The 24339-nt window shown below is 40.4% G+C and overlaps 1 protein-coding gene across 2 annotated transcripts in view; it reads right to left on the minus strand.

Moving 5' to 3' along the window:
• ATG7 (autophagy related 7) overlaps positions 1-24339 on the minus strand; it is a 236153-nt gene that overhangs the window by 195297 nt on the left and 16517 nt on the right. For both annotated transcript variants that reach the window (XM_069484422.1, XM_069484423.1), the window contains exons 2-7: positions 23249-23421; positions 22692-22746; positions 15577-15694; positions 13595-13672; positions 10125-10241; positions 8705-8854 (exon numbers count right to left, since the gene is read on the minus strand). In XM_069484422.1, coding sequence (XP_069340523.1) covers positions 8705-8854; positions 10125-10241; positions 13595-13672; positions 15577-15694; positions 22692-22746; positions 23249-23408 — 678 coding nt within the window. In that variant the 5' untranslated portion in view covers positions 23409-23421. The remainder of the gene's footprint in view (positions 1-8704; positions 8855-10124; positions 10242-13594; positions 13673-15576; positions 15695-22691; positions 22747-23248; positions 23422-24339) is intronic.

The following is a 24339-nucleotide window of genomic DNA, read 5'->3' on the forward strand; positions in this document are numbered from 1 at the left end:
TCACTGAAGTCTTTGTTCAGTTCAATCCATCGCCATCACAGTCAAGTGTCACTTGACAGGCATGTGCTCTGAAAAATGTGTCGTTAGGTGATTTTATCATTGTGCCAACATCATAGAATGTACTCACACAAACCTAGATGGTAGAGCCTACTACATACTAGGCCTGTTGGTATGGCCTGTTGCTCCTGGCTACACACCTGTACAGCATGTGACTATACTGAGTACTACAGGCAATTGTAACACAATGGTGTTTGTGTATCTAAACACAGAAAAGGTACAGCAAAAATACTATATTATAATCTTATGGGACCACCGCCATATATGCAGTCTGTTGTTGCTGGAACATAGTTATGCAGTGCATGACTGTACATAGTTATCTATCTTCTGTTTCAAGGTTATCGTTTCTTAACTGGCAGGTAAAACAAGGGGATAAGTTCTAGCTTATCAAATATTCTCTGGCTCTAGGTTTTATCATCTGTAAATGTAGAGTTGGGATTAAATGAATCTAAATTATATATCAAATTAAAACATTTATTAGATGCTACAAGTGGATGCCTAATTTTAAAGAATTCTGATACCAAGAACAAAGGCAATGGGGTAAAAAGGTAGTAAGAAAAAAATCTTTTCTTGAGCAGAAAAGACTAGGCATACGTTTCTTAGAGCAACCTGAGCTAAGCTGAGCTATGCAGAGCAGGAATGATCCGCTAAGGAGGAAAGTCTATCACATATCCATAATGGGAGGTCAGCTTGAAAATGCTTCAAGGTAACTTTCCTACCCATGTGATGCATGAGTGCAGAAGGCATGCACCAGACAGGAAAATGACAGAATCCATTTGACATTAGGCTGAGCATCATTTAATCTTTCTTTGATGATTCAAAAGTGACTTCCAAATCACTAAGTGCTTTAGGAACCAACTCACCCTCAATCATTGTAGGAATTATTAATAGTTGGGACAATGCTAGGTAAGCCAGCTTACTATGGATAAACAGATTTTTCTTTTTTAAATGGCTTTCATAAATAATCGCTGGCTAGGAGTTCTGGGTTTTAAAACTGGCTTTGCTATTAATACAAATTAATCGTGTGAACTTGGGCAAAGCACTTCCTTTTATAATATAAATCACCAGAAAGCAGCAAAACCTAATTGAAGAAAAATTTTATTTAGAAGATTTATGAAATAAACATTCCTTCCTACTTGGCTGAGAACAAACAATTCATTGAAATCATTCAGTCCTGATCTGGCTACAGTCCACCAAGCAAGTTGCTGAAAAAGTACCATGTGAGAAAGAAAGGAGCAAAATTGTCAATTTGAGCGTCTTCAGCTGGAGAAATTCCCACAATGATTCCATAAAACATGCTTCTCTGATAAATGACTGTCTTTATTATCCAAACTCTTGATATAACAGGAAGCACACAAAAGAGATTACATGTTTTAAAAGTATGATGAAAAAATTCAAATATCAAATGCACTTCAAAGTCACAGACAGCTGCCAAGAAGCAGAAAAATCACTCAGTGAAGAAAGAGCCCAACTAATAGCATATAAATTGTTGCTCTTTTGCTATTGCTCTTGTCCACAGATTTAAAAGCCCTAGAATTAATGGCTAATGCTAGTGAAATTACAAAACATTTCCCAAACATTCAATCTTCAATAACTGCTCTGAGAAAAAGTAGAAGAGTCAAGCAAGCTTTCCCAAAAGATTGGCAATGGGATGGTGCTATGAACTGTTGCTACCATAATCATAAAGACTGGCCTGACCAATGACTACATGTCGTAGCAATGCAGCGCCACTGTGACCAGTAAGCGGAATCGACATTTCATTGAGAGAAATGAGAACTTAAACAAGGCCCTGTTGGTGAGGGTACATGGTTGGCAGGCGGGAAACTGGCGGGGTTTTGGGGAACAGTTGTAAGCAGTGGTGTACTGGAGCCAGCTCATACAGGCTTACGAGAGCCAGTTGTTCCTGTCTCTTCCCAACTCTGCATTCTGTGACTTCACGTTGGTAGCTTGAAATTGGCCATGGTGAGAGTACTGAAACCTCAGAAATCAGCACACACTACAAAATCAGGGCTCCTGATTTTGCCTTTTCGGTTTTCAAAAAACTTGAAAAAATTAGGAATGGTCCATCTACATTGTTAAAAGTTAACAGCTTGTTAAACGTTTACCAGCACACCACTGATCATAAACCTTAAAATGTTCCAATTCTTTAACCCAGTAATTCTACATCTAGAAGCCTTTCCTATAGAAAGAATTCAAAATATGGGGGATTAGGAGGGAAGGAGAGAGGAAAAATTTCATGCACAAAGAAGCTCCTGATAGTGAACAATTATGAGAAACCTAAATGTCAGACACTGATAAAAAGTACTATCATAAATCCATTAAAAAGGATGTTGGTGTAGAGTGTAATACTATTATGCTAAAATACTACAATAAAAATACTGCATAATCTTAGTTTTAAAAATGCACAGAAAAAAAATTAGAAGTAAATATACAAAAAGTTTACTTTAAAAAATCCCACAATTTAAAACAACAGCTGAAGAACTTTGTGAAATTTTAAAAACAGAGATAGAGCTGGAAATAAGACTAATGAATGGAACCGCACCTAGTGCAGTTCATTTATTTGCATTATTCCCAATATGGTCATACATTGGTCACACAGCATTTTTCATACTACAGGTGATGAGCTCTTTGTGATTCTTAGATCACATAATGGACCACGACTAGAATTTCTCAAAAAGATAAAACAGAATAAAGGAAAGCCTTCTTTTGCGAAAATTTTGTTTCAATTATAAATGATTTAAAGACATATGAGTATTGAGTCATCATGTAACAGGTATTTTTAACTATAAGTGACGAAGTTTGGCATTAAACAATCACATTAACAACCATGTCATCCAAGAAATGAGAAGAAAACAATCACAGATGCATTTGCTTTTGAGCTTTAATTTAAAGAAAGCACCATCATGAACTAACAAAACCTTCTTGGATGTACTGGGGACTGCTGAACTGGTAACCCTGTCAGTCTCACAATTGCAGGAGGGGCTTCTCTTATAGGTGGACCACTCGTAATTTTTTCAAGTTTTTTGAAAACCAAAAAAGTAAGAAAGTGTGCCTTTCTTTGGTAAAGGCAGAGTTGGCTGCATGACTTAGGACCTTAAAATTTCATTTTTATGGAATAGCTGAAGACTGAGGTTAATCCAAGGAAAATTTTCCTTTGAAAATGAAAACTGACAAACTTATTCTAAGAAAATACAGTGGGAACAATTAGAACATGTGAGTAAAACTTAATGAAGCCTGTTCATACCCATCATCTCTTAATTCTCACAGCTACTTACAAGGAAGGGCACGTCACGTCACTACTGTGTGCTTGTACATGCTGAGGAAACTGAGGCTCAGAGGGGTCGGCTCACTAAGTTGCAGTTGGGACCTGAAGTCTAACCTTCCAACTCTACCCCAACATGCTGTGAGCTAAGGAGAAAAAAAGTGGCTGCTTCTTTTTCCACGATGGGAAGCATTCTGACTGTAGGATGTACGATAATTCACATGTGAAGAAGCTTCCACTCCCTAACCTCTTTTCCAGGGGTAAAGAGGGACACTACTACTGTAAGATGGGACACTACTGCTCACTTTGCAGGGTGTTGTAAGGATCAGTGATAACACATGTGAGCATGTGAGTGACCATCCATGCTGGGCACATGGTCGGAACACAGACCATGGCAGCCACAGCTGTTGGTGGCTAGCAGTGTGCTCTCTTTAGTGGCAGGTACCCACTTCCCCACAGCCAGTCAAGACTGCACACACTAGTGAACAGCACCACCAGACACAAAGGCCCCGCTCTGACTTGGAACAGAGATGACTCACTCCCCTCCTGACCTCAGCGATCCAGACTCCCTCCCAAGCAGGCTAACTCCTGTCTTTCCCTTCATCTTCCTCCAAGCCAGGGCCCCCAAGGATCTCCGTGCTCTGTGGATCCCTGATATTAGATGTACAACCACGTGCAGATGTGTATTTCTCTAGGGGGAGGCTCTGTTGCTTTCACCAAATGTTCAAAGAGCTTATGCACTTACACCACCCCACCCCAAATTAAGAACCACTGTTCTAAATTACCCACTGCAGATTACATACGTCCCCTGTATTCAGTCTCCTGTCGGTATCCTGTCACTAACCATGTTTATGACTCACCAGACATAACCATTAGGTGTATGGACAATTTGGGGAAGCCTCTGTAAACCACATGGCCTTAACCACACAAGAGAATGCTCACATTAAAGAGCACACTCAGAAAGAGCCACACTAGAGCTACCTACTACCCGCTGAAGGCCTACTGTGTGCCAGGAACTGAGAAAGTGCTTTCCACGTGCAAGCTCTGGTCTTCACAACTCATTCAAGCATGGATTCATTCTTTCATTGTATTTTACACACAAGGCATGATGCTATGGGATGCAGATAGAGTGGTGGGAAATCAAACATAGGGTACCTGCCCTGGTAGAGTTTACATTAAAATTAGAGAAAGAAGAAATTAATCAAATATCACCCAAGAAAATGTAAAATTATAATTGTGTGAACCACTACAATAAAGAGATATACAGTGCTATGAGAGCTCATAGAAGAAGGTATAAACCTTCTTATAGAGGTTAGGGAAAGTTTCCTTGAGAAAATAATGACTCAATTTAAATTTCAAGGAAGAATAAACACTTAACAGAGCAAAAGGGAGGTGTGGGTGAGGGGTAGAAGTGGAGAAAGAAAAGAGAAGGGTGTTCAGGCAAAGGTGTGTACAAAAGCCCTGTGGCAGGGAACACAGAATGACTTGGGGCTAGATCCAAACAGGCCGGGCCACATGGACTCTTGCATGCCATATCAAAGAATTTAATTCCTATTCTTAGAGCACAGGGAAGACATTCAGGTATTTCATTCTGTGAGCAACATGATCAGATCTGCTTTTCCAAAGAAAAATATGGGTATGATGTGGGAATGGATTGGAGAGAGGCCAGAGCAGACACAAGGGGACCTGTTAGGAAGCTACTGCAGTAAGCAGAAGAAAGACAACAGTCGCTGAGAGTGGGGTGGTGGCAGGAGAAACGCAAAGGTGCAGACTGGGAGAAGTTCGAAGACGTGACATCCACAGGATATGGGTGGGTAGGGGACAGAGAGGGGGCCTGCAGGATGCCCAGATTTCTGGTTCACATGACTGGATAGAGACAGTGTAATTCCGAGACAGTGATGCCAGAAGAGGACCAGACTTGGGCAAAGACTATGAGTTCAGTTTGGACATGCTGAATTTGAGGTGCTGGAGAAGGCATGCACAGCTGTATAAAATGGTCTGGGGTCAAGGGCGAGGTTCAGGCTGGTGGGAAAAAATTGAGTCCCTTGTAGCAAGCGGTTATAGTAGTCCTGGGCACAATGAGATCACTCAGAAGAGCAAATGGGCTGAAAAGAGGGAAATGTGGAAGGATTCCAACGTTTCTCCATCTTACACATGAGGACACAAGGCTCCTGCAGCAGTGACTCCTTAGGGATCAAAGTGTTGGCAAGAGGACGAGGCAGAAAATAGAGCGAAACACAAAGCCAGAGCACAGCCACAGGAGTTCACACTGAAAAGAATTCCTATTTTTGGAAGAAGAGGGTGAAAACCTTCAAGGAGATATCATGACTCAAAAAACACTACAGGGAAACTGGAGTTATGCTACAGAGAATGAATTAGGTTAACGCAATAAAAGCACGAACAACTTCAACCGAGTTCTAGAAATCCTTTCTTTAGGGTTCTGCCCAAACTGTACTTTCCCCTCAAAGCCACCTTAGATTATACCAGTCCACTCTTATCTGTCCCTCCTCTCAACATTTTCACATCACGTCCTCTTCGTGTCTGGCATTACACTCAACGTTGAGGATGCAGAGTGGGGTAAAACGAGGTTTCTGTGCTGAAGTTGCTCACAGGCTCACAGGGATACGGAGCATACAGATAAGCAAACCAACTGCTTTGGACCTCAGTTGCTGCTAGGAGGGAGGTTGCTACCAGAACACAGAAGAGGGACAGGAAACAGTGCAAGGAATCAGCCAGGGCTTCCCATGTGATGAATGAGAAACTAAGTGAGGCACTCACCAGGTGACAGAAGAGAGACAGAGAGGCATGTCTGCAGGCAGAGAGCTGAGGGGGAAAGATGAAGCATTTGGAGGGCACAGGTGTAGCCAGAGCATGGGATACCTCTTGGGGAACATCAGATGAGGCTGGAGCGATGGGCAAGAGCCTAATTTGAAGAGGCCTTGAATGCCAAGCTAAATAGTTTGAACTTTATCCTGAAATCAACAGGAACCCTAGAAGGATTTTAAGTAGAAGAGTGACATAATTAAATTTGTATGTTAGAAAATGCATTTGGGCAGTAGTGTGGAGGTGATGGGAACATTCTAGATCACAGGTGAGGGAGGCCAGCCAGGAGGCCATGAAATTCCTCTGAGGCCATCAAGCTGCACAGCTTCTGGTGACTCTTTCTAGAATAAGATAGGGCATAGACAAACAACCAAAGTATCATCTATATCATCTATACCATTTCTTTGGCCCTTTTCTTCCGTTATCTGAATTTCTAGTTAACTTTCTACAAGTCAATGTCTCATTTCTCCTAGAAGATCTTAGGTTCTGTGAGAACACGTATGATTGTATCTCACAATTTCTGGCCCATTGGGGAGTGCTCAACATGTGTGCCAAGTAATTCTAGGCTTTCCTGAGATACGGTGCTAACCAAGTGAAGGACAACGTGACTGAGCTCGGCAGGCAGTTAGTCTCAGGGACGGGCCACTGGTGAGTCCCCCAGAGCACTTCAGAGGAGACCATGGAGATTTGTTCAGTCTTTCAATATATGCTGCTGTTGAGGAAGAAAGGAAGTGGATACATATTGGGCACCTGCTATGTGCTGGGTATTTTATTCACATTAGCATGTTTAAGCCTCACAAAACCTTACAAGTAGGTAGTATTACCACCATTTAACAGACAAATTATGGTGAAGAAAGGTTCTGCAGTTTCCCCAAGGTCACAGAGCTACCAAGTGGCAATGTTGACTGTCAAATCCAGATCTAACTGATTCCAAAGGTCAAGCAGACAATGCCTCTACCCAAAGGACCAAGGTGAAAGGGAATGGTAGAAAGGGCATGGGCTCTGGAATCAGACAGTCTGGCCTTGTGACTTTGAGTCTCATTTTCTTCAAATAGAAAATACAGATACTCATAAAAACCTATTTCACAGAGCTATTATAAAAAGATCAAGCATGTGAAAGCCCCTTTTAAATTATAAAGCGTTCTACGAATTATTATTAATTTAGAAGAGCTACACTTTGAGGGAGGACCACTTATTTGCCACACACAACCTGACCTACAGTTGCTTTCAAACACAGGCTGTTTAATCCAGCTGCTATCACAATAGGGCCTCACACTAGACTGGTGGTCTTATTGCTATACTAATTTTGCTATAGTTCTATGAAATCACCTGGGGAAAAAAGAATTTTAATAAAAATTCAGTCCTCGCCCTCAATTTAAAAAAGACTTCCTCTGAAAAATGAAATGCTAATGTAGTTGATTAAAAAATGTGCATAAAAAAGACATCCTAAGTACAGGAATAATCAGACCATGAGTTAGAAGCCGCTCTTTTTTGAGCTCTGACATATTTACATGGCTATTGAAATTATTCCACTTGATTTCACAACTTCATAATACTCATGAATGTTTTATTTTTGATTGACAATCTCCTGTAAGTTGTCTTAACAACTTATCATATATCTGATCACATCTAAAAGACACTTACAATACTCTTTCATTCATTCAAAACAATTTTATTGAGGGCCTCAGACAAGTACTAGACACTATGCAGACACAGATCCATAAGACATGGGCCCTGCCCTCTAGGAGCTCACAGTCTAATATGCTACAAAAAGGAATTTGTACAAGGCACTGGACCTGTAAATGAGGATCAGGGAATAAGTGCAGTGAGTTCAGACAGGGACAGACCACATATGGCCACATCCACAAAAGTGCTTCATGGTGGAGGTAGAATTTCAATAAGGAAAGAAAGTTTCTTAGGGTTTTCACAGGTAGAATATTTTAGAAAAATGATACAAAATGAGGGGAAAAAAATACATAAAAAAGTTCTAGGTATATTTGATGGGGGGTGGGAATCTGGTAAAAAATAGACAAACTTGGCTGGAGCAATGGTTTATAAGCAAAATAGTGGAAGATGAAGCAGAAAAGGTAGCTTGGGGCCAGAAAAGAGACATCATTAAGCTCAATGAATGATACAGTAAATGTGAGTAATTGGAGGAAGATTATTTTATAGTGGTGTTGTGCAAGATGGAAGCAAGAAGATTCTAACTGTCCAGGACTGAGAAAATAGAGACCTGAACTACAGGATAGCTGTGGGAAAGGAAACTGCAACACAGATGTTTTACAAATAAAATGTATCAGGAAGGAAAACTGAAATAACTTCAGCATTAATAGGAATTGAGGAACCCAAATTTACTCTGAGCTGTAACGACGCTAGAAAAATCTGGAGGAGCTGATTTTGGAACTGCAGGGGTGGAAAAGGGTAGAAATAAAGATATGTTCTAAAACATCTTTTGGAGGAGTAAGGAAATCTAAAGTTTGAATTTTGCAGTGCTCTATCATAACATGAACTTCAGATTTTTTTTAAACTGGATAATAAAATTATACTCAAAGTTTTTCTGACCTTTGTCCTTTGACCTTGGAAGAAATCACTGTAATGTTTAAGCAAGGAAACCAGCACCACATTCTCATCATACTTGATTAAGAAGTAAGGAAGGGCTGTGACTCCTTCTGTTTGGCAAAGATCATCATATGCACACTCAAGGGCTTCAATCTGAAAATAGGAAACATTAAGTTATTCTCTAGACAATTACGTATCTTGGGCTAAAAACTAACATAAAATAAAAGGTACCTGAAAGCCATAAGACTGGAAATGACCGATCACTCCCATTACTTTAGCAAATGAACATAAAAGTGCCCCCAAATAATGCCATTTAACTTTTATATAACACTCCCCAGGTGCATGGTGGAACACATCAGACAGAGGCACAAAGGGAAATGCACAGTGGTTCCCTAAGCTGCCAAGCACAGAGGTTTCGAGAGGGCATCAGATATTCTTTCTCTCCTATGATAACCTCACATAAATCTACCACTGATGAACTTTACCCTGAACCTTTCCATAATCCTTAAGAGCTTTATTGAGATATAATTCACGCATCATATAATTCACCCATTTAAAGTATATAATTCAATGTATTTTCACAGCGTTGTGCAACCATCACTGGGATAATTTTAGAACATTTTTGTCCTTCATAGAAGAAACCCCAAACCTGCCAGCAGTCAATCCTCACCCAAAATCCTTTTTCCTACTTAGACTTTTTTCCTTGGGAAATCAGTTCCACAAAACCACAACCTTGGATTTGTACTAAACTTTTTTTTTTTTTTGTAATCAATAATGGCTGCTCCCTGGCTGAAGCTCCCTGACTGAAGTATTGAGGATTTTAGTGATGGATGTGCTTCAGGAATTCAAATCATCCTGACACTCAGTCTTTACCTTAACAACAATCAGAATTCTCTAGTTTGAAATTTCTGTTCTACCAGCCTGATTATTTTAATTGCTCTTTGGGGAACCATCTCCAATGACCTTATTTATTATCCTTCTTAAACGGCAAGACTAACTCTGCATGTACCATTCCTGACAGAGAAGTTCTGCAACTTGGTATGAGGGTAGGAGAACGTCTTCTGTTTTGTTTCAAAGACTCTCTTCCCAAAGTATATTGCTGTATGCTTCCCCACACTGTAAGTGAAGACCGCGTTTTGGTAAATTCTTTCAGTCTTTCGAAATGTTCCTACTGATTCGTCCCTACTAGCTTAGCATTTCATCAAATACCACTGAAAACTTGGAAAATTATTGTTTGCTACTTCTTCAAAATGACTTTACAAATATTTTGTAAGTCAGTCTGCTCCTAGTACCAACTTTGGAGGATTCCACAGTTACCACCTATTCATCCAGAGAAGTACCTGTTTGTCTTTGGAATGAACTAGATAACTACTCTTGCATATTCAACCCAATTTTACCTGCACTTTGTTTTATTTTTTGATACCTGTTTTGGTGAAAACCGTTGATCCAAACCCACTGGCCCTTGTATGAGAGGTATACTCTCTGGAAGACAGAGGGCAGGGTAGCAAAACCAATAGTAGAAGTGATACTTCTTTAGATCCTAGAATAAATAATATAAAACAGGATATTAGAATAACACCAGTAATTACACTGCAATGTATCTATTAATATAACTTCTTAAAGCCAATTAAGAGAAAAACTGTTGAACAAAAAATATGTGCAGCTTGTCAAATATTCTCATCTCCAGCAGAACTCATAATAGGAAACAGGACTTTTGTCTTGATCCCCAAATACTTTCACAAACCGCACACTAATAATAGAAAATAAACATAATATCCTTTATTGGCTACTTGCTAACAGGAAAGGTACAATAAGTAACTGACATTATCATCACCATTGTTTAATACCCAAAACTAGTCTGGGAGGTGTAATAATTATTATTATCATCCCATTTTATTGACAGAAAACTGAAACTTAGGAAAAGAGTTAAAGAACATGAACAATAATAATAACAAAAGATGGTTAAGTAGCAGAGAGGGGATCAGAACTCTGCTTCCAAAACTTAAGCTTTTTTCCACTCCACCATACATACTCAATGTATCCATACCATCTGTGGAAGCATGGCCTCCAAACACAGTTACCATTCTCCTCACAATCAAATAAGGTAAGCATGTTATTAAGGAACATGTGATATTCACATACCTATGCATGCCTAACATAATGTTGTTTTGGGAAACGCCTTATTGGTGAAATTCAAGTCAACAATTATTAAGCTCTTGCAACGTACAAGACAAAACATCAGACATTCAGATAATAAGATGAATAAACCCCAGTCCCAGCCACTGGGCAGCTCACTCTCTGCATGGAGCAGAGATAAAGTCAATGTATGATTAACCATTAGAGTTATACAGAGGTGCTAAGTGAGAAGGGGTCCTAAGGAACATAGATAATAGAAGGGGATACGTTACATCTTCATGAGTGTATCTGATCTCTCCCCCACCAGGGGAAATGACCCAGAGGTAAGGATTCATGAGGCTGTCCTTGACACTGTCTCTACTCAGGCTGATGGCTCTTGCCTCCGAATTCCTGCAGTGTTTGGGTCCTTAATCACTCATGGAAGGATCCATGAGTGATTAAGTCTTTGGCAACTTCCCCACTGGTCTGTGACCACTTACCACTAATGTAGTTCATGTGGCTAATTAATATTCTTTCTTGAATCTTGCTAAGAATGAAAATTGGATGGTTGTTAGGTGACTTTTTCATTGAGATATAAGTCACATGCCATAAAATTTACCATGTTAAAGTGTATATAATTTAGCGGGGTATTTTTTTAGTATACTGACAAGGTTATACCACCATCACTGCTAATTTCAGAATATTTTCATCACCCCAAGAAGAAATCCCTTACGTATTATCAGAAACTCCCCATTCTCCCTCCCCCATCTCCTGGCAACCACTAATCTATTTTTTAACTGCATGGATTTGCCTATTCTGGACTTTTCATATAAATGGAATCATACTTGATGACTTTTTAAACATTAATTGACGTATAAACATGTGTCCAGATGAGAAAGTCTAGTAATTACAGTTTCTGCAGTCTCTAATTCTGCTAATAATTGATCAACTAAGAACAGATTCCCTTTTCATGATGGCAAAACCACCCACAAAATTGAAATTAATGAAGTGTCCAGTCCTTTGAGTCCTGAAAACAGCGGAAAGGAAAGCAAAACACCTCCAGAGAGCATTCCTTCTTCTTTGTACTTAAATGATTTGTCATGCCTGATCTTTAGTAAAAGGTTAAACAATTCAAAGGGAAGGATGTCACAAATTCTAAGAAGCTATATCAGGTCACCTTCAAAAGTCAAAGGCTTGAATTTCATAGGATTCTTTTCAGGATACAATGGACCTCGATTAAATTAAACATAAAGCCCTTGTGTCTGAAGATTTGAAAAGATAGAAACTTTTAATTTTTTAAAAGCCAAGTGAAAGAACGCTCAGTGAAAAAGGCAACAAGGCCAACATACATACTGACTCCAGGCAATATCTTAAAACTTTAAATAAGAGCTAATGTTATTTTTCTCATGAAATGCAAATTGTCAACATGTTCTACTAATGAGAATTCTTGGTGCAGAAAATGTATTGATTCTCAAGTAACTTGGAATCTTTAACTAGCAATCCTTAAAATTTATCCTACTAGAGGACCTACAAACTTACTCAAATGTAAAGACAGATTATTACAGCCAAATTGCACTAGTAATCTGACAAAAAATTTAAACATTTCTCTCTTTCCCTCACTATTACATAGAAAGCATTATAGCTTGTTAGAAAATGTGCTCCTTTTAGATGGCAACCCATTGGTATGACCTAGTTTGATTCCTGCCATCCCTACCTTTGCCTTGGGCAATAAATCACGGAGGCAGCATTCAGAAGAAATGGGGTGGGGAGGGAGTAGAAAGGCAAGACCCACTATTTGGCACAAAAAAAAAGTGGGGAAGAGGATTGATATCCAAAGCTGATGATGCTATGATAAAACAACACACTTAATACACAGCAACATCAATGTGTCTATACGCCCACTCCAAAGAACTTATTCTAAAAAAATAAAATGAACAGGAAAAAAAAAATCAATATAACCAACATTGTATATTGTTCAATATACTGCAGCATTTTTTATACTAGTGAATACTAGAAACAACCTAAATGTACAATAGGAATCTATGGAACATGGTCAACATAATAATAAAGTATATAAAATAGTTTTATTAAATATACACACACATATACATATATATGCACATATATACATCTGTGTGTGTGTGTTGCTGCCATCTCCACAATCAACCTTCACCTTTTCCCTATTTTATCCCTCACCAAGGCCAGGGCCAGGTTCTTCCTTCCAGCTCCTTAACCCTTCTTCCCTAGGCAGCAAATGTCACCCTAATGTGATTTCTTTTCCTCTTTAAGGCTGCCCTTAATGTTCATTTTAATTAAATCTCACCCACAGAAAACATTTTTCTTCCTTAAAACAAACAAACAAATAAAAAACAATTGTGTGGTCAAGCCATTTAATGCGATCTCTAATCCAGAAGGCCCTTTCCCTTATCTGGATGGACCCAGCCACTGAGCTCTGCAGGACTGTGTTTAACAAAGATGGTAGAAACACTGAAACCACTTCTTCCCAAATCAGACTTTATCACGTCCTGAATAACAAGAGGTGGGTCACTGTGTTATATAAACTATTTACTGCCAGTATGACAAATGAGGATGAATTAATTTTGCATTGGTAATAGGTGCCAGCCCTATCTGGCCACTAATCAAATAAGCATTTCCTTAACCGCTATAACTTGAACACCACAAGCTCCAGAGAGAAGAGAGCAGGCTGTTCTACTGGTACACGTGGCTGAGCCAGGGAATTTCACTAGTCTCAGTGCAGCAGAGAGCCCATTTACTTACTGCAAATGTCAAGAGGAGGAACTTGTTGAGGAGTACAGGGTTTTCAAGAGCAGCACCCGATTTTATGGATTCCCATATCTGCCAGAAGAAGAAAAGCGTCAGGGCAGGTTACCAGGCAGCACTGAGCTGCTCACTCTCAAGCAAAGCACGGAGCCGAAAAGCACCAAGCTCTTCTTTCCTACGGGCCCAGCTCCACTTATCCCAGGCAATGAAGTGGGTCATTACGTCACCCTGCCTACCCCACACCGCCTCTCCGCTGGCCACACTCCCTCCAGTGTCTGAGCAAAGTGAGAAAGCCCAGACGCCTCCTCTCAGCAGTTCTCAGTACAGAGAGGCAACCAGGCCATCTTCGTGCCTTCATGATTTCCTTCAGCTAATATTTACTTACCATCTGCTGCATACCAGGCACATCAGGGTTACAGAAATAAAAGACAACACACAGTCCCTACCCTCACAACACTCACGGTCCAGAAAGAGAGTCAGGCATAAACACACAACGTCAACATTACATACGATTTGCTAGCACAGAAGTATGTACCACTCCTGGGAGCAACTCTCCTCAGACTCAACTGGGGGAGGTGGGAGGGGCTCTTGTAGAAAGTGATTTGAAATATATATAGGGGACTTCCTAAAGCTTTGTTTGAGATTATTCTTGCCCTGAGAGATGAAAAAAGAAGAACGAACTTCAAGTTTATGTATACTCAGCAAGTATTGACACTAGGAGCAAAAGCTGGTGCTGGTCAGCAGCTGCAGATCACAAGATGTTCTGGTAGCTAAGATTAGTTGCTAAACTTTGTGTTACTAAGTGAGGCAAAACAGTTGCACCAACAAGAACCATTCCCCAAGTATGGATGTAAGAAGGAAATAAACAAAGAGAAATAGTTCCTGCTACTGACATAATAACCTTGGTGGCGCTGGACCACTGAAGAGAAGCCTCCACTTTCTGGTATGCCGAGAGGCTGTGGGGTGAGAACTGCTGGGAGAAGTCTGCGCCCAGACAAGGGAAGGGATTCCTCTGGGGAGCAACCTTTTTTCCATAATGGATTAAGACTTGACCCAACCCTTTGAAGATTCCCTTTTAAGTACGCAGCCAAAGCAGAAGGCCCAGAAGCAATCAAACCACAGGTCAAGAAAAACGACCATCCCCACCCGAGTCACAGCAGCATCCGTCACGTGGGATACGAGAGAAGCCTGTCTCAGGACCTGACCACTGCACCAGCATAAACAAGACTTGTTTTTTTAAGACCAGTGTAAAGACTCTTCGATTAAGTGAGTTAGAGAAGATTGGGATAAACAGTCCCCTCCCATCTAATTTTAATTCCTCTCACTAACTGAGATGTGAAGAAGCAAAGGAAAGACTTCTAGGTAGAGAGAACATCATGTCCCGAGGAGAGAGCAGACAGTAGGTGAAGGTAGATACACATGATTTGCTGTGCCAGTCAGAGAAGGCAAGGACAAGAGCGACAGGTCAGAGGGGCAAAGAGGTCAGCAGGGCCAGGCCATGGAGGGCCTTGAAAGCCAGATGAAGTAGATCAGATGTGGCCCTGAAGACACTGGAGAGACTACATGATAATCTCCCAGAGCGTCGTGGTGCACAGGACTGCCAAGCCTCTCCAAGGCACAAGGAACAGAGCACCCAGAGGCATTCAGCCACGGGAATGTAACTCTCAGAGAGAGGTCTGGCTGCTTCAAAATGCTAACTGGAGATCAGAAGCAAACCTGATTTCTTAACTTCTGCCCTGCCATGAATTTCTGGTCTATTCCAGGTTGAGAGCCTAGATGTCTTCTCCCTGACCTTCCCACCAACATAGAAGGAGAGAGCTAGGAGTGCTCTCTCTGGAGAAATAAACCAAAGTCCAAAAACATCTTTGAATACCTGTTAGATACTGGTTTCTGTGACAGACCCGTGTGCCTGATTAGAAATACTGCACCTTCCGGGATCACAGACAGTATGACACATACACAATGTTTTCCCAGCTAACCTCATTTGCTGCTTGTTCCAAAAGGAGCTTCTTATCTGCAGTCTTGAAAGACTCGAGTGTGTTGGTGTTATACAGCGTTCCGACAGCTGGGCAGCAATGGGCGGGGGTGGGAGCACTCCTAGATACGAGAGAAACACAGTTAGCCAGGCACAGCTGGGCTCAGAGAGAGCCTGGGAGAGACAAATAAACCACTGTAGTAGTAGGAGACAAAGGGTATTGCTCTGTAGGGCAAATAGAAGATTGATATTTCTTTGGAAAAAGACAAATACCATTGCTCAAGGACTAAAAAACAGGCACCATTCCTCCAAAAAAGCTTATATCTTCCCTTTACCCTAACCTCTTGGTACACTATTCTACTGCCCCCCAAATAGCAGTTCATTTTCTATTTTGTATTCTTTCCCATCTTCAATCAAAGAGAGAAACATTATTTATTGAGCCAGAAACTCAATAAACAAGATCTGAATGCTCAAAACAGCTCTTTCCTTCATTTAAAGGTTTAAGGAACTTGCCTAAGGTCACATAATGATAGGAAGAGCTCGAATCTGAAACCAGAATTAGTTTTGTCGAAGGTACCATTCACCCTCTCCTCAGAACCCTGTGAGCTTCAGGGCTCTCTCCAATCTCGCCTCTTCCAGGAAGCCATCTCCCATTTTCTCTTATAAGAGCTGGCACATAAAACTGACCATAATATTTTAGAGCATTTTCAAGAATAGTCATATCCACCCAACTGGAAGACAGTAAGCCCCTTGAGAGCAGGGAGCATGTCTTCTCCTCACTGTCCCACAGCCTAACCCACCCCAGGCAGGGATCACAGAGAACTCTGCTAAGCAAACCCCTGGTGGTTGTCTGAGTCACACAGACAAAATGTATGACACCTGGGCTACCTGTCAATCTATCATGCCACATGGTCTACACACTTTACATCGCCCCCAAAGACCTACAGGTCCTCAGAGTAATCCAAGCCAGAAGAGAAGAGGAGTTGCTTCTGAATACAAATGTAGATGTAGACAAATCTGGTCTTTTCTCTGAAATGATTAATTTGTATTTCAGAGGTTACAGATGCTAAATGAAAATATTCATTTCATTAGTAGCCTAATATTGTTAGCACTTGCAACTAAAGCAGAGAGAATGCATTTTTACTGATTGTACTGATGGTAGCTGTACAATTTAGAAGACCCAATATTTTTTCACTCCAAGTCTGTGCAAAATTGGGTTCAGGGGGCCTGAAGGAGAAGAGATCTAAAGCCAGAACAGGTGTGAAGGGGTAAAATGAGTGATGATGGCTCTGTCAAATGCCATCTGTAAGGCTCCAATGCCAAGTCCTGGGGGACAGCTAACTTTCAATGGCCAGAGCCTTCTCTCAAGAGCTATGAGTCAGCAAATCACAAGTTGTTTGTCAACACACTCTTCCAATTAAAGAATATTTTTCATCCAAGTGAGATGAGGACATCAAAGATGGTCTTGAGGAGAAAATCACAAAGGGGCAATATTAAGCCTAGAGGAAGGAGAGGGAAGCAGAGCAGTTGGTAAACTGGGCCTTCCACACTCAGACTTGACTTTATGAAATTACTGCTGAAACAGGACGCCGAAACAGAAGGAAGGATGCTGTGATCTAATTTGGACACAAGCACAGAGGAGGAAGGTGCCCTTCCTCCTTAATGTCTAAATGTCCCAGGTATGTGAGAGCCATGCCAAAGCCTCATTGAGGAGGGAGGAAACTACATCCCAAGAACTCAAGCAACTGCCAAGATGGCTAGGCTCCTAGGAGCACCAGCACTTATGCAAGTTACTTAGTGAGGACAACCTGAAGTTTTCAAGGAGAAACATTTTTCATGACTAAACTTCCACCAGGGAGGTGGCCAGGGAAATGAATAAAAAAAGTGATAATGAGAAGAAAAGAGCCCAAGACTTGGAGACAAGAGAATTGAGTTCAAATCCTGGTCCTGACACTTATTAGTTGTTTCCTATGAATCTGTTTATATGAAATGTCCAGAACAGGCAAATCCTCAGAGACAGAAAGTAGATTACTGGTTGCCTAGGGCTGGAGGGTAAGGAGGAGAGGGGATGGAAAATGATTGCTAAGGGTTTCTCTGGGGGTGATGAAAATGTTCTGGAATTAGATAGTACTAATGGTTGCACAACTATGAATCTACTAAAAAGCACTGAATTGTACATTTTAAAAGAGCGAATTTTATAGTATGTGACTTATATCTCAATATAGCTGTTAAAAAGAATCTGACTTAGAAATCTTTCCCACATACTAAAGCCAGCAGTGAACTCTCAATGATGTATACACTAACCTGGTAAAAAAAAATGGGTCTCACAGAGGCCGGAAGCCTGGGCCTGCCTGGGGACATTCTATCTAAACACTTGGCCTTCACTTCCGCCCAGTCTCACAGTGATTACTCAGGAATGTACTCAGGCTGTTTTGCACCAGTTTATTCACACGTGGCCAATGGGTAGGCAGGTGGCCAGAATGGAATAAATCCTCTGGAAGAAAAGCAGAGGTTGCTCTTCACACCTGGAGGAATCTTCACTCCACAGGCACAGCTTTGCGTGCCCACAGGACTTCGGGAACCTGGGAAGTCACAATGGGGGGTGGGGATATGCTGTGTTGTTACCTATCCCTTTCAGTAACAACCTCTGAGTTTCTGCTTATAACATCCTCTAACAGAGTCCACTGGCATCTTTCTATTAACGACACCACATCCCATTTTGGCAGATGCACTTAGCTTACAATTTAATTCAACAGTTATTTGAGCAACGAGTACACACCAAATCTGTGTTGGCTGCAGGCAATTTAGTGGGGAATGAGACAGACACAGCCACTGCCCTGCGTGGCTGATCGAGCACACGACTCCTCCTGCCTTAGCTACTTTTTAAGTTCTTTGAGGGCAAGGATTATGCCTTTTATTTCTCTAAGTCCAACTTGAGGCGTAGAAAAGAAAAGTAGTTCTTAAAAGTAAAGACGAATATTCCTCAAGGGAAAGAGGCCCACAGAAATGTTCCTCATTCAAATGTTTGCCATTTGAGACCCAGGGAAAGGAAAACTCTTTTTTACCGGTTTCACGTTGGTACAGAGATTGTCGACCAAAATCTATCTTCCTCTTCTTCAACAGAAATAGAAAACATCCATGATACTTGTAGCTGGGCACCACATTTCCCAGTCTTTCCTGTAAGACATGTAAGGCCACGGGCTCTCCCCAGGGGAATCCCAGCCAGGGCCTTTAGGAGATGGGGTGTGTGTCTCCCACCTGTTTTCACCCTGGCTCTCTTTCCCATTAATCTCTTGCTACCTGAAAGTGACAACTCAGTCTTAGCCAGCACACAAAGGCAAAGCCCTCAGGGATGAGGAACTGCAAGATGGAAGAAGACTGGACCACCAGCCCTGGCATATTAAACGAGCAAGAAATAAAATTCCTCTGTGTTTGGGCTCTTACATTTTTGGGTCTGGTTCAGCAGTCACCCTACTCTAAGATACGAACCTTCAGTTCAACTTAGTGCCTGATAAAATACTACTTGACTGGCAATTCGCCTAACACAATTTAGAGAACAGGATCCTCATGCTGCTAACTGCTGGCAGAGACCCTTAAGATTTCCAGGGATTCATAGTAAAAGATTATCTGGTGCTACACAAGGCTGAGGTACTCTTGGCATCATAAGTGAGTACTAGGACTGTTAGCTTTTCAACTCTACCTTATTCCTCTCTGTATGCCCAGTGACAGGCACATTCTATTGTCAAGACACAGAGGAAACAATCAATAAGTATTCCTAAAATAATTCTCCACATTTGTGACAGCACTGGGCACACTAAAATGCAAATATTTGTCTTCTGGCCAGGCGCGGTGGCTCACGCCTGTAATCCTAGCACTCTGGGAGACCAAGGAGGGAGGACTGCTTGAGCTCAGGAGTTCGAGACCAGCCTGAGCAAGAGTAAGACCCTGTCTTTACTAAAAATAGAAAGAAATTAGCCAAAAAACTAAAAATAGAAAAAATTAGCCAGGCATGGTGGTGTGTGCCTGTAGTCCCAGCTACCTGGGAGGCTGAGGCAGAAGGATGGCTTGAGCCCAGGAGTGTGAGGTTGCTGTGAGATAGGCTGAAGCCACGGCACTCTAGCCCAGGCAAGAGAGACTCTGTCTCAAAAAAAAAAAAAAAAAAAAAAAAAAAAACCCCAGAAAAACAAATATTTGTCTTCTGCCTCTCTGTCATACCACAGTGGAGCTCTGGAGGACAAGTTTCATAAGTCTTTGTATTCCTAACACCTACATACCCTGCACCTTGTAGACATTCACTCTTTGATGAATAAATTCATGACAATTTTCCCTACAAACTCACGCAGATATATGGCAGTAAAAACAAAGGTAGAGCAATAATAATGAAAATAATTTGGTATAAGGAACTCATTCCTTCTGAAGGGCCTCAAGAGCTTTCATTCAACTTCCCAGCCATCCTTATAAAGAGGGACTTAGAACATCACAGACATTTAAAACTGGAAAGAACATTAGGAACCAAGAGTCCCTTTTAGAGATGAGGAAACAAAAGCTGAGAAAACTAAAAGGTCTTAACAAGGTAGCACAGTTAATGAGCCATAGATCCCAGGTCTCTAAACTTGAAATCCAGGGCTATTTTCACAACACCAGGGACCACGTCTCATTCCTGCTCACCTCCTCACGGTATACCACAGTGCCCTGGCACACTGTGGGTGTTCAATGGTTAAAGGAAAAAATATCACCAGTGAAATCAAGCAGTTTGTATTAAAGTCATAGCTGTAGGATTGCAGATTTTCTCATCTCTTTCAGCCAAAATTTCTGGATTACTGAAGTTTAAATACTTGGATTTTGTAATAAGATCAAATCTAACTTCTGTGAACTGCTTTTTTTCTCAATTGTTCTAAGGAATAAAATTATTAAAATCTTAAAAATCAAACAAAACTTCAGTCTGTTATCAGGATAAGAATAGGAGGCTAGCTGAGATGAATATTAGATTTTATATAATCCAGATTATATAAAACCAGACTGCCGATATTCCCCCTTTACCATCTTCAGACAATTTAATGCTTTTACATTTCCAGTATTTTCCTCATTATATTGCAATCACTCCAAAATAAGTTAGTTTTGGCAAAACAAGGGAGAGATTACTAGGATTTAATTTGTTTCGACAAGTAATCACAAAGAATTTATGATGGAGCAAGAAAGCTCTAAAGGAAACAAGAAACACCAATACATTCATTTTTAAAGATACAAGACTAACACCATTTTGGATTTATGTTATGCTTTTAAATTTTGCAATTTGATTGAGATAAAGGAACAAAACGTATTGATTTTTTGAGATTTAAAAAAAAAAAAAAAACAATTCTAGGGACACATTATTTTAAACACCCTAACCTTTGACTACTGTCATTTTCAAAAGCCAGGAAGACCTTACAAAGACCTCTTTGCCTTCCAAAAATCCCTCATCTTGACACTGCTGAGGTACAAGAAAGCAGAAAAAGTGGACCTCATTGTAGTCTTTAATTCTTTACCCCTTAATAATCTTAAAGGCCCTTACCATGGTTTTGGCTCCACATTTCTGTGCAGAATTCAGTTTGAAAAACTGAATTCTTAAGGACCATAAGTGACTTAATCAACAAACTCAAAAGACCCTCACATTGAATCTGAGCTTTGTGCTTCTGACAATGTTGACTTTCTCTTCCCTTCTGAAATCATTTCCTTTTTTGGTTTCTACAACACTTTTCTGGTTCTTCTCTGACAACCCCTGTGTCCTTTGCTAGTTCTGCATCCTCTTCGCCCCCCCTCATCAGAGCCGTTCACTGTTTGGGCCTTTTGTTTTTCTTACATTATAGAGATGCTCCTCCACTTACAATGCGGTTACTTCCTGATATCCCCATCATAAGATGAAATCCCATAAGTCAAAAATGCATTTACTATGCCTAACCTACCGGACATCATAGCTTAGCCTAGCCTACACGTGTTCAGAACACTTACATTAGTCTACAACTGGGCAAAAGCATCTAACACAAAGCCTATTTTATAATAAAGTGTTGAATATCTTATGTAATTTATTGAACACTGTAATGGAAGTAAAAAACAGAGTACTTGTATGGGTACTTGAAGGACAGTTTCTACTGAATGTATACCTCTCTTACACCATCATAAAGTTGAAAAATCCTAAGTTGAACCACTGTAAGTCAGGGACCGTCTGTATTCTCTTTCTTTTGTACAGCCTCATGATCTCCTCTCCAGGGATGTCTCCCAAATCTAGTCTGACCCTCCCTCCTGACTCCAGTTCCTCCTGGACATTTCTAGTGGCCACTGTCATCTCAAACTCAACATGTTCTAAACCAAACGTACCTCCTCCTAAAACTGTATCCCCCTCCTAGTTTCTCTATTGCTGTAAAAGATAGTAAAATCCCCCTAGCTGGATTTCAGAAATACATTTCTGATTACATTTTTATTTTTTTCTCACCCTTGCTTTCTAAATTTAGCTAGGTGTGACCTTGGGCAAGCCATTTTTACCTTTTGTCCCGTGGTTTCCTCATCTGAAAAAGAGAAAAATCACACCTGGCAGATCGGAAAGAATTATGTTTATGAAAATGTCTAGCTAATTAAGTGCTCAATAAATGTCTCTTCTCTCCAGCAGCTCCTGATAGCTCCCCAGCAAATAAAAAAATTGAGGACATATTTAGCATATTCGTTTGTATAGCCCCCTAATGCCTTACACAGTGGCTTGTATACAGAACTAGCCTAATAAACATTTATTGATCAATGCCATGGACAAGCAAATAAAGAGTAAATCAAGAGGTACCAATAATGGATCATCAAATGTTAACTATAACCAAAATCAGGAGGGATGTTATCTATGTCTCAATCAATTTAGATGGTACTTGGCACCTAATAGGCTGATAAGTATCTGCTGAAAAAATGAACCAGATAGACCTAAGCACCCAGCACTTGTCTCTATGGGAGGTATAAGAGAATTATGAGGTGCTGACTCTGCTTACCTGGAGTTTCCCTAGTTCCTACTGCAATCTGCCTATGATGGAGGTGAGAATCCTCATTCCTCACCAAAAGCAAACAGTATTCTTTACTTTAGATTTTGAACAAATAAATACTTACATGTCAAAAGCACTGAACTCCAATGTTAAGCGAGCTGGCAGCCCAGCAGAATCACCTGGACAGAAGCATCACCACATTGTCAATTACAAGTCAGAAATAACACCTTTCATAACCAAAATGTTTGTGAATAGTTTTGTTCTCTTTGTTGAGCCGAAAGTACCCCATCCAATTCCTGATTATCTATGTATCTATGTGTATATAATATATTTATGGATAATGGCAGAATATGACAGAGCTCTTGTGAATATGAGTGATTTGCCAAGAATATAAAAAAGATTCAATGGAAAAAAATTTCCAATCTCCTCCCCCAGCAGTGCTAAATAATCAATATTATTTGGATTAATAACTTGAGTTTCACTACTTCCTTTCTTCTCCCCACAACAGGGGAAAAGGAATGAAAAGGAACTTGAGTCAAAAGTCAGGAAGTAAAATAGATCTACTGAAGGGCATGGGTTATAAAAGAGAAGGGTGTCCCTTTCTAAAGGAAAACTGACACTATACTGGAGGACAGAGAGGATAACAGAAGACAATGGAAGATGGAGTTTACCATCACCTACCATTGTAGTAATAACCCTTAATGTCCTTGGGAGCTTCATCCAGCCGATATTCATTCAACTTCTTCTGGGTCAACTCATGCCAGAACCCAACATCCAAGGCACTGCTAAAGGGGGCAAACTGCAATTTGGAGAGTCCAGGATCCCTTGTAGCTGCCGCCATTATTTGTTGCTTACTAAAAAACAAAACACAACACAGCAAAATAGCATACCCACACAAACCTTGGGGGAAAAGTACATTTGTAATAAAGCTTAATTCAAACAAAAAACCAAACAAAAGTAATAAGAGGTATATGGGCTACCTTAAGACATAACATTTTTTTTAATTGTGGTAAAAAACAGATAACATAGAATTTACCATCCTGACCATTTTGAAGTGTTCAATTCAGTAGTATTAAGTATATTCACAATGTTGTACAAGAGATCTCCAGAACTTTGTCATCTTGCAAAACTGTAACTCTAAACCCTTTAAACAGCCCCTGGCAACCACCATTCCCCTTTCTGTCTCTGAGTTTGAGTACTTTAGATCAGGGGTCCCCAACCTGTGGTGAGTTGTATAATTATTTCATTATATATTACAATGTAATAACAATAGAAATAAAGTACACAATAAATATAATATGCTTGCATCATCCTGAAACCATCTCCATCCCTCCCTGGTCCATGTAAAAATTGTCTTCCATGAAAATGGTCCCTAGTGCCAAAAAGGAGTTATCTAAAGCAGTGGTCACTGCTTTAGATAACTCATATAAATGGAATCACATAATATTTGGGTTTTTGTGGCTGGCTTATTTCACTGAAGACACAACTTTGAAAGCCATCCTGAATAATCTGCCTATATTGTCAAGTTTAGTCTCCTCATGACACAAGTCATTTTTCTAAATAACCCCTTCTGACCTTAATTTTTGTGCATCTTCCTTCCTCATTAGAGTCAGTCTGACTGATGCACTAGCGTTACTCCTTCTTCAACATAGTCTCAGAAGTTTTCGCATTCTATGTAATCCTAGTGAACTTTACAAGTACAAAATGCTAATAAGTTCAGCCAGTTAGAAATGCAACTATCCAAACTGTTAGAATTCTGTCTGAATGAGAGC

Source organism: Eulemur rufifrons, chromosome 10, assembly GCF_041146395.1.
Source record: "Eulemur rufifrons isolate Redbay chromosome 10, OSU_ERuf_1, whole genome shotgun sequence".
Taxonomy (NCBI): domain Eukaryota; kingdom Metazoa; phylum Chordata; class Mammalia; order Primates; family Lemuridae; genus Eulemur; species Eulemur rufifrons.